General features: G+C 48.3%; 1 protein-coding gene across 1 annotated transcript; it reads left to right on the forward strand.

Annotated features, from left to right (window-relative positions):
- Positions 1 to 8,433: 8,433 nt before the first annotated feature.
- On the forward strand, positions 8,434 to 10,504 carry LOC125133205 (galectin-10-like). Its single transcript, XM_047791332.1, has 5 exons — positions 8,434 to 8,445; positions 8,807 to 8,886; positions 9,017 to 9,020; positions 9,307 to 9,438; positions 10,394 to 10,504. Exons 1-5 carry the CDS (start codon positions 8,434 to 8,436, stop codon positions 10,502 to 10,504), a joined length of 339 nt encoding a protein of 112 aa, XP_047647288.1.
- The last annotated feature ends 684 nt before the right edge of the window (positions 10,505 to 11,188 follow it).

Below are 11,188 nucleotides of genomic sequence, written 5' to 3' on the forward strand. Positions count from 1 at the left end.
CTAATTGGAGCTGTAGACGCCAGCCTACACCAGAGCCACAGCAACATGGGATCCGAGCCGTGTCTGCAACCTACACCACAGCTCATGGTAACACCACATCCTTAACCCACTGATCGAGGTCAGGGATCGAACCTGCAACCTCATGGTTCCTTGTCAGATTTGTTAACCACTGAGCCACAATGGGAACTCCAAAACTGATTTTCAACATGAGAAAGTCTACAGAAAGTAAAGCCTGAGGGAGTTCCTTTCATGGCTCAGTGGTTAACGAACCCAACTTGGATCCATGAGGATGCAAGTTCGATCCCTGGCCTTGCTCAGTGGGTTAAGGATCTGACGTTGCCGTGAGCTGTGGTGCAGGATGGCAGCTGCAGCTCTGATTTAACCCCTAGTCCGGGAACCTCCATATGCCGCAAGTACAGGTACGGCCCTAAAAAGAAAAAAGAAAAAAAAAAGCCTGAATTTTCCGGTCCCCCCAAGATGCTTGGAGAGCGTTGTGACCTTCCTCGTTAGATGGAAGACTGCTGCTGAATGTAACTGAGGGAGGGCGCCTGCTGGTAAGGCAGCCCCAGATGCCGGACAAGTGCACCTGATGCTACGCAGAGTGCTCCTGCTTCCCTGGAGGGGGGAGGAGGTCGCGACTCTGACTCCCCAAGACCATCCTTCCCTGTGCACTTAGAACCATCGTGCAGCTTTGCCTGTGCCAAAATGTCGACATATGTATGACTTAATTCCAAAAAAGCAGGTGCACTGTAGAAAGTGGATACGGGAGTTCCCTACATGGTGCAGCAGGAATGAATCTGACTGGTGTCCATGAGGATGCCTGTTCGATCCCTGGCCTCCCTCAGTGGGTTGGGGGTCCGGCGTTGCTGTGAGCTGTGGTGGAAGTTGCAGATGCGGCTCAGATCTGGCGGGGCTGTGGCTGTGGTGTAGGTCGTCAGCTGTGGCTCCGATTTGACCCCAAGCCTGGGAACCTCCGTATGCCGTGGGTGTGACCCTAAAAAGACAAAAGAAAGTGGATACAGTATCTTCTGTATAGAAAATGGATGGCGTGGAGCTCCCTTGTGGTGCAATGGGTTAAGGACCCCGCATTGGCATTCTACTCTGGGCTTTTTTTTTTCTTTTTCTTTTCTTTTTTTTGTCTTTTTGCTATTTCTTGGGCCGCTCCCGCGGCGTATGGAGGTTCCCAGGCTAGGGGTCGAATCGGAGCTGTAGCCACCAGCCTACGCCAGAGCCACAGCAACTCGGGATCCGAGCCGCGTCTGCAACCTACACCACAGCTCACGGCAACGCCGGATCATTAACCCACTGAGCAAGGGCAGGGACCGAACTCGCAACCTCATGGTTCCTAGTCGGATTCGTTAACCACTGCGCCACGATGGGAACTCCTACTCTGGGCTTTTTATCGGTGTTGTTTGCCTGTGTCCTTTAGGGATTTCAATGAGCATCACGAGGAAGGGAGATACAGCTTAGAAACAGCGTTTTCCTTGGAGGTGGAATTAAGGCAATAATGTTTAGCACACACTCACGTAGAATTTTTTAAAAGGAATTGTTTCAAATCCTTTATTATGTGCATTTATTATTACCTCATACAGAAGGAACACCACAGAGACTGTTACATAGTTGAGACACAGCCTAGAGATGTTGGCAATAACCTGACCAAGGTCACAGCCACCGGGGGTGAGAACCGCACCGGTGGCCTCCACAGCCTGCAGTACCAATGCTTATGCCCTGCTGCCTCCTTCACAGAGTGAATGCAAATATAATTACATAGCTCACTTTCCTGAAAATTTGTCCCTGGGGTTGTCTTCCAGGGGTTAAGCTAAGGCAGTCAGATTCAAAATTGAAGGTCAGTGCAAGAAGCAAGGAGGAGTTCCCACTGTGGCCCAGGCAGGATTGGCCTGACGTCTCTGCAGCACCAGGATGCAGGTTCAGTCCCTGGCCCAGCACAGCAGGTTAAAGGATCCAGCGTTGCTGCAGCTGCAGCGTAGATCACAACGGTGGCTCAGATCCAGTCCCTGGCCCAGGCACTCCGTATGCCACCGGTGGCCAAAAAAGAAAAAACAAAAAAAGTGAAAAGAAAATCCACAGAATAAGAGCATATGAAAAACACTAACTCTACAACTCAATTTAAAAAAATGAAAAAGAAGCAAGGAAAGTTTCACATTTTTCAAGCCCAAGTCTCACCCTCTCTATGCAAAAGAGCAATGGAACACTGGAATAAATCTTGCTTGAGGAGTGTGTGTGTGTGTCCAAATGCAAATTTTAATTAGAATAAACTAGAGTTTGCCTATAAGCAGATGAATGTAATACACAGTAGCAAACAGTAGAGAGTTTGTGATCTACTTCCTACAAACAATGAAAAGTGGTTTGAGTCTCAGTTGGTCACGATTTTTTCCTAATTTTATTTTTTTGTCTTTTTAGGGCTTCACCTGCGGCGTAGGGATCGAATGGGAGCTCCAGCTGCCGGCCTACACCAGAACCACAGCAATGACAGATCCTTAACCCACTGAGTGAGGCCAGGGATTGAACCTGCAACCTCATGGTTCCTAGTCAGATTCATTAACCACTGAGCCACAGTGGGAACTCCAGTCTTTTTTTTTTTTTTTTTCTTTTTAGGGCCACACACCTGCAGCTTATGGAAGTTTCCAGGCTAGGGGTTGAATCAGACCTGCAGCCACAGCCACAGCAACGCCAGATCCGAGCTATATCTGTGACATCCCCTGCTGTAACTTGCAGCAACATGGGATCCTTAACCCACTGAGCATGGCCAGGAATTGAATCCTCATCCTCATGGATACTAGTGAGGTTCTTAACCCACTGAGCCACAGTGGGAACTCCCTATAATCCTTTGTTTAAATAAATGTCTTCTCTTCCTTCTGAAATAAAGCCAGATAGCATTTCTCAGTGATTTTTTTAAATCAGCTTAAGTAAATCTCAACTATTTCTTGAGAATCTCTTTATGATTCTATAACCTAGGGAAAAGTAAATAGAGACTTCACATTGTGTTTAAAATTTAATCAGCATAAGGAAGTGAAAATTCTGGTGAAGACATGCTGAGATATTTTAGGACTTAGTATAAACAGTAGTTAGCAGTTGTGCCAACTTTGTTGTCACACAAAGCCAGGAGGAAAAGTTAAACAACATTATAAAAAGTAGGAGGTCCTGGATTTTCCTTTGTGGCTCAGAGGTAACCCAACTAGGATCTACGAGGGCGCGGGTTCAATCCCTGGCCTTGCTCAGTGGGTTAAGGAGTTGGCATTGCTGTGAGCTGTGGCGTAGGTCGCAGAGGCGGCTCAGATCCCAAGTTGCTGTGGCTGTGGGGTAGGCGGGCAGCTGCAGCTCTGATTTGACCCCTAGCCCGGGGACTTCCATATGCCACCAGGGTGGCCCACAAAAAAAAAAAAAAAAAAGAATTTCGTCTGGGTATACGCCCAGCAATGGAATTGCTGGATCACATGGTAGTTGTGTGTTTAGCTTTCTGAGGCACCTCGGGACTGTCTTCCACAGTGATCATACCATGTGCCATTTTAGCTTTTGTGTCCCAGTTGCTCTGTGTATCCACTGTTTTCTTTGTCCTTGTGTTTCTGTCTGCCTTTTGGTCTGGTGTTTTCCTATGATGTTTTTTCAGTTTCCTCTTTTTCTTCATGCTTTGTGTGTTTCTGCTCTAGGTTACGCTTTGTGGTTACCGTGAGGTTTGTATAAAATGTCTCATAGATAATGTCTCCGTCTTATCTTCGTTTACTTATATGGGTTCCATCCTTTTCCTTTTCCTCTCTTGTGTTTTTCTTATCTCAAATGATTTCTTTTGATGTTGTGATTTTGCTACCAAATGGAAGTAGCTGCAGTCTTTTGTTGCCCCTCGCATTTATGCTATAATAAAATATTTAAGGGCGTTCCCACTGTGGCTCAGTGGGTTAAGAATCTGACTAGGATCCATGAGGATGCAGGTTCCATCCCTGGCCTCGCTCAGTGGCTTAAGGGTCTGGTGTTGCCAAGAGCTGTGGTGTAGGACTCAGACACGGCTCCGATCTGGTGTTGCTGTGGCTCTGGCACAGGCCAGCAGCTACAGCTCCAATTAGACCCCTAGCCTGGGAACCTCCATATGCTGCAGGTGCGGCCATTAAAAATTAAAAAAAAAATCTATTGTAATAAAGTTACAATTTTCTGATTCTGTTTATCACCTTTCCTAACATTTTGTGTACTTTGCCTCTTTGTTTTTGGTAGAAAGGCTCCCTTCCTCATTTCTTGTGAGGCAGGTTTGTGTTGGGTAAATTCCCTCAGCTTTTGTGTGTCTGGGAAAGATTTATTTCTCCTTCGTATCTGAATGATAACTTTGCTGGATGGAATATTCTTGGCTGACAGGTTTTATCTTCTAGTATTTTGAGAACATCATTCTACTTCCTCCTAGCCTGTAGAGTTTCTGCTGAGAAATGGGCTGATAGCCTAATGGGAGTTCCTTTGGGGGTCCCCATCCTTTTTCCCTGGCTGCCTTAAAAATCCTTTCTTTGTCGTTAGCTTTTTTTTTTTTTTCTTTTCTTTTTTTCTTTTTTGCCTGCCCTGCAGCATATGGAGTTCCTGGGCCGGGGATCAGATCCCAGCCACAGCTGAGACCCATGCCACAGCTATTACAACACCAGATCCTTAACCCACTGTGCCAGGCCTGGGATCGAACCTGTGTCCCAGCTTTCCAGAGATGCCTTCTACCCCGTTGTGCTGCAGGGGCAACTCCTGTCATTGGCTTTTGACAAACTTAATATAACGTATCTTGCAAAAAGGTCTTCCTGTATCAATGTAATTAGATGTTGTTTTAGCTTCATGGACTCATGTATCCAGTTCTTTCCCCAGGTTTGGGAAGTTCTCAGCCCTTTTCTTTCTTTCTTTTTTTGCCATTTTTAGGGCTGCACCCACAGCATATAGAGGTTCCCAGGCTAGGGGTCAAATCGGAGCTACAGCTGCCAGCCTGCGCCACAGCTGCCAGCCCGCGCCACAGCCACAGCAATGCCAGATCCAAGCCGTGTCTGCGACCTACACCACAGCTCACGGCAACACCAGATCCTTAACCCACGGAGCAAGGCCAGGGATCAAACCCACATCCTCATGGATACTAGTTGGATTCATTGCTGCTGCGCCACAGTGGGAACTCCCTAGATTTCGATATTTGAGCTTTTGCTAATCTCTCTTCCATACGGTCTGCTCTATTTCCAGTGCTTTCTACAGGACTCTTTATTTCTTTCATAGTTTTCTTCATCTCTAGAATTTATTTGGTTCCTTTTTAGAGTTTTAGTTTCTCTGGTATTTTTTCTGTTCACTCACTTTATTTCTGGTCTCCGTGAATTGCCTTTCCGAGTTATCTTGTAGCTTCACTGAGTTTCTTCAGGACAACTGTATTGACTTCTCTATTTTTGTTTTTGTTTGTTTGTTTTGTCTTTTTGCTATTTCTTTGGGCCACTCCCGCGGCATATGGAGGTTCCCAGGCTAGGGGTCGAATCGGAGCTGTAGCCGCCGGCCTACGCCAGAGCCACAGCAACTCGGGATCCGAAGCCGCGTCTGCAACCTACACCACAGCTCACGGCAACGCCGGATCATCAACCCACTGAGCAAGGGCAGGGATCGAACCCGCAACCTCATGGTTCCTAGTCGATTCGTTAACCACTGCGCCACAACGGGAACTCCCGACTTTTCTATTTTTTATTGAAATAGTCCATGACTTTAAGTTTAGTTTCTGGAGAATTGTCATTTTCTTTTGGTGGGACAGCGTTACCATGGTTCTTCACGGTGCTTGATGAATTATTGTTCTGCCAGTGCCTTTGATGTCCGGAAACACCCTTCCTCTTGGTTTTATTTGTTCAAGTTCAAAATTAGAGGCCTTCCAGTAGATGGCGATATAGCACAAGTTTTCGGTTTCTCTTGCCTGCGCAAACTCGGGGATATATTTGAGTCAGCACTTGCCTTCTTGCGCTGCCTGTGTCAGACAGAGGCGAGGCTCCATGCTCTGATGACCGCTTCTTGTGCCTCCAGGGTCATTGGTGCCTGGCAGATGCCAGTGTCACTAGTCCCGCCTGGGACACTGGGAGGGCGAGCTCTTCTTCTGGGATTCCCTGAGCCGCAGCATCTACCACTGCGAAGGAAGGGAGAGGGCGAAGGGGGAGCCTAGTTGCATGGGTCCAGCTGCCACGTCGGGTGTTGTAGGGCTTGTAGGCGTCTGTGTGTGGGTGAGGGCCTCTTTATTGAACTGCACGATTCTGTCAACCCCACTTCCCCACGCCTCAACCACGTCTGAATCATTGCTCTCCAGGATTCTGCAAGGGCCTTACAAATAGTCTTTCTTTTTTGTCCAAGTCCGCTACAGTCTGTTTTTTACACAGAGCCTCAGAAGAGGTCCTTTTAAAACATAAATGGGAACAGATCCCACCTCCTCCCCACCCCGCCCAGGCTCCCATCTCACTTGAAGCAAGGGTCCGTATAATAGCCTGGGATCTACTTTTCTGTACCCTGAGATCAAGCCCTGCCTCTGTCCCCTTTTACTCCCCTTTTACACTGTCATCCTTGCTGTTCTCCCAAATTTCCCCACTCCCACATTTCCCCACTCCCACATTGTGCTCCTTATCAGTAGCTGGTTTTTCTGACTGCATATTCTCCCCAAGATATGCAGGACTCTTTAGCAGTAACTAGAACCACAGCGGTGACAGTGCCAGATCCTTAACCCACAGAGTCACCAGGGAACGCTAAGATTTAAAAAAAATTTTTCTGGCTGCACCTGTCAAGTATGGAAGTTCCCAGGCTCGGGGTTGCATCAGAGTTACATCTGCCAGCCTATGCCACAGTTGGCAGCAACACCGGATCCTTAACCCACTGAGCAAAGCCAGGGATTGAACCCACAGCCTTAAGGAGATTGTGCCGGGTTCTTAACCCACTAAGCCACAATGAGAACTGTAAAACTCTTTTCTTGACTTTCTCCAAGTCTGTTTGAATCTCATCTCTTTCATGAGAACAACCCTAACTAAGCCCTCTGTGGACGGCTCTGTTCCTCTACCAAAATCTTTTTCAAGACACTTGTCTTTTGCTTGCGTGTTATATTTAAAAAATTACTGCATGTATTTTCCAACTGGAGTGTAAGCTCCATGGAGCAGGATTTTTGTCTCTTTTTTCCTCTTATGCAGATAGGACAAAGCTTGCTGCCAGTTAGTCGCTCAGTTGTCAAATGAATGGATATGTGGACGAATAGAAGGTGGAAGGATCCTTCTGGTTGCTTTACTCACAACCCTTTGACTGGGGATTCTGTGCATCTAATATTTTACATATAAGAAGACTGGGGGAGTTCCCATTGTGACGCAGCGGAAATGAATCCGACTACGAACCATGAGGTTGTGGGTTCGATCCCTGGCCTCTTTCAATGGGTTAAGGATCCGGCAATACTGTGACCTGTGGTGCAGGTTGCAGACCGGGCTCGGATCTGGTGTTGCTGTGGCTGTGGTGTAGGCTGGCAACTACAGCTCTGAGTAGCCCCCCTAGCCTGGGAACAGTCATCTGCTGTGGGTGTGGCCCTAAAAAGACAAAAAAAAAAAAAGCTGGGTCTAGCAGAGGTTTCTGTAATTAGGTCCCCCAGGGGCAGAGCTGGGACTCTTGTCCCAGGGATATGTTGCTCAAGATTTTTTTTTGGCTGTGGTGTGTACTGGCTTGATGTAGGATCTCTGTTCCCAGGCCAGGAATTGAACCCTGGTCACAGTGGTGAAAGCACTGAATCCTAACTGCTAGGCCACCAGGGAACTCCCTGGAATAGATTCGACATCAGAGAAAAAGTCAGCTGCATACAGCATGGGGTGGGCACCAAGTTTATGAAGCAGGGTAGCCAAGGAGCTCTTTGTTATATATATATATATATTTTTAAGGGCTGCACCTGAGGCATATGGAGGTTCCCAGGTTAGGGGTCTAATTGGAGCTGCAGCTGCCAGCCCAGGCCACAGTCACAGCAACGCCAGATCCGAGCTGAGTCTGCGACCTACACCACAGCTCATGGCAATGCCAGATCCTTAACGAGGCTAGGGATTGAACCTGCGTCCTCATGGATACTAGTCAGGTTCGTTTCTGCTGAGCCACAACGGGAACTCCTCTTTGTTATAGTTTTATCATTGCACCTTATCAGTAGATATGACTGGATATTTTACATTGACTCTGACGCCTGTGCTGCGGTTAAGCGTATCAGCATCTTCAGTCCAATTAGAAGCTCTTCTTGTTATCACAGTGGACTTTGGAGAGTGCACACTAAACACACATTTGGAGCCATGCGTGTCCAAAGAATAGAGGGCAGGGCTCTACAGCCTGCGTGAAAGGGTCAGGGGGTGACACCCCTCCTAACAGCATTTATAGGGCACCTTCCCCAGACACACTCACACGCAGCAGTTTCAACTGGAAAGAAAGACTCAGGTGGAGACTATGGAATCCTTGGTACGAAGGATGGGAAGAATGGCCCTGATCACCTCTGCTGCTTGGGCCAGGTCACCTGGCACCAATCACTGAATGAATACTGGCAGAGAACGCGTCTGTGTGTGTCCATGAGAATCACTGGATGGGCATAATCATACGTCCCTAGGCGTAAGTTTTTCTCTGGGTTGGGAAGTGTTTGTAATAGGTGTATCTGTGCCTCTGAGGACAGGTCAGGGCTGAAATTAGTGTCTCCTTGTTGGAGGCGTGCTCTGGTCTCTTAGCTGCAAGAGAAAGCCCCGTTCTCTGACTTGATTCTGCCCGGGCGGGCAGTGGGGGAGAAAACGCTGGCCTCCCCTCACGCCTGCATCCATCTCTTCCGCAGCCCAGCCCCTACGGACGGTCTGTTTCCCTAGCTGTGGGTTGGATGGTGAAGATCAAGGCCGATCTTCTGCATCCCAGCCGGTAAGTAGATCCCAGTTTATGTTTGACAGAAAGTGACGCCCCAGGGGAGGGTGTTAGCACCTCTTGGGGACCCTCACTGCAAACAGTTCAGGATTCTTTAATCCTGAGTGAGCTGAGGTGGCTCGTGCAGAAATGTGAGGTTACACTCAGGTGGAATTTCCTTCGTGTGTGTGTGTGTGTGTGTGTGTGTGTGTGTGCGCGTGTGAGACGGCAGAGTGAGAAAGGTGGGGGGAAGGGGAGGGAGGGAGGGATGGCGGGGGCAGGACTGTGTCCCTGAGGAGGTTAAGGAGTAACTTACCTGGACACCAGTGATGCCGTGAGCCATCTTCTTGTTCCTGCAGAAAGAGCCCAGAATTCAAGGCAGATTTCTTCGTGTGTCCAGAGGAAGGTGGCAACATCGAGTTCCATTTCCGGGTGTAGGGCGGCGACGCCGTGGTGATGAGCAGCTTCCAGGAAGGGGGATGGAGGGAGGCGAAGAGAGCTTCTTCCCACCCTTTTGTGCCAGGACAGCCGTTGGAGCTGCGGATTTTGGTGCTGGACAGTGAATACCAGGTGTGTGGGCCCTGCGGGGTGAGGGGCGTGGAGCGCGGTGGCTGCTGTGAAGAAGCACATAAGAGGCCAGCTCTGAGCTGATTGCAACAGACAGATTTTTTTTTGTTGAGAATTTTCAATACATGTGTGTTTTTTTCTTTTTTAAAAAAATTATAGTTGATTTACAATGTTGTGCCAATTTCTGCTATAATTTTTTATTTTAATTTTATTATTATTATTTTTGTCTTTTTGTCTTTTTTTTTTTTGCCTTTTCTAGGGCTGCTCCCGTGGCATTTGGAGGTTCCCAGGCTAGGGGTCTCATCGGAGCTACTGCTGCCAGTCTACACCACAGCCATAGCCGCAGCAGATCCGAGCCGCGTCTGCGACCTACACCACAGCTCATGGCAACGCTGGCTCCTTAACCCACTGAGTAAGGCCAGGGATCGAACCTGCAACCTCATGGTTCCAAGTTGGATTCATTTCCGCTGCGCCACAACGGGAACTCCTGAACCCATCTTTTGAAGGTCACTGAACACAACTCTTTGAGCACAACCCTGTGCACTGTGCAAGCAGAGACTCAGACGGGAACCCCATGCAACTCCTGTTCTCATGGACAGTCAGGAATGTGGAGGGAAAAGTGCAGCCCACTGTCCTAAGGGGGAAGCAGGGATGGTGCCCTGGCGGCAAAGGAGGGCCGTGGAGGATGATTTACTGCAGCAGTGTTTTGGCAAGATTTCCTGGAGAAGGAGATATTTGAACTTCGTGTAGAAGTTCCCTTAGCAGGGATCAAACCTGTGCTGCAGTTGTGACCTGCGCCACAGCTGCAGCTACGCTGGATCCTTAATCTGCTGTGCCCAGTGGGAACTTCTGGGAGTAAAGATTTTTTACAGGCAATGAGACGAGAACAGGCATTTGGGAAAGGGAAGGAGGAGGCCAGATTGTTCTGGACTCCCCAGCAATGTACCTCTTCCCTTAGGTGCTTGTGAATAACAGGCCCACCTACATCTTTGGCCACTACCTGCCACCACAGTCTGTGAAAATGATGCAGCTGAAGGGGGATGTGCTGGCTGCAGTGGAAGTGTGCTGAGGGGCAGAGGACCAGGCAATGCAGATGCCCGCCTGTCACACTCTTTGGTAATGTGTGGGATCACAGCATTTCCCAGAAGATGCCGAGATGGCCTCACACCCCTGCACTTAAGCGAATCAAAGTAAAATCTTCCTAGTATGAACCGGGACTTGGCTCTTGCTGGTAGGGAAGTCATCCAGGGCGTATTTGGTGCCTAGGGAGAGTCGTGCCAGGTACAGAATGGGGAAGGTGGTTTGGGAAGGACCCGGATGGCCAAAATGCCAAGGGCTGGCCCTGAAATAGAGACAGGGTCCGAGTGTCTCAGGGTATTGGGAGGAAGGTGGGCAGGTTGGGGGCTGTGTAGGGAAGGGGTACAACTTTGTGTCTGTGAGCTTCTTTTCACTTGTTTATTCAACCAAAAATATCAGTCAGGCTTCTGTAGAGAAGCAGAACCAATATGGTGCTGTGTATGCATATGGGTGCATGTTACATAATTAGATATATATAGGAGTTCTCTTGTGGCACAGTGGGTTAGGATCCGGCATTGTCACTGCAGCAGCTTGAGTCACTGCGTGGTCTGGGTTCGAGCCCTGGCCCGGGAACTTCCACATGCCATGGGAGCGGCCAAAGAAATATATATATTATATAAATTTATATATTATATGAATATAAATATTATATATATATAAAGAGATTTAGCATAAG

Source organism: Phacochoerus africanus, chromosome 8 (assembly GCF_016906955.1).
Source record: "Phacochoerus africanus isolate WHEZ1 chromosome 8, ROS_Pafr_v1, whole genome shotgun sequence".
NCBI lineage: Eukaryota > Metazoa > Chordata > Mammalia > Artiodactyla > Suidae > Phacochoerus > Phacochoerus africanus.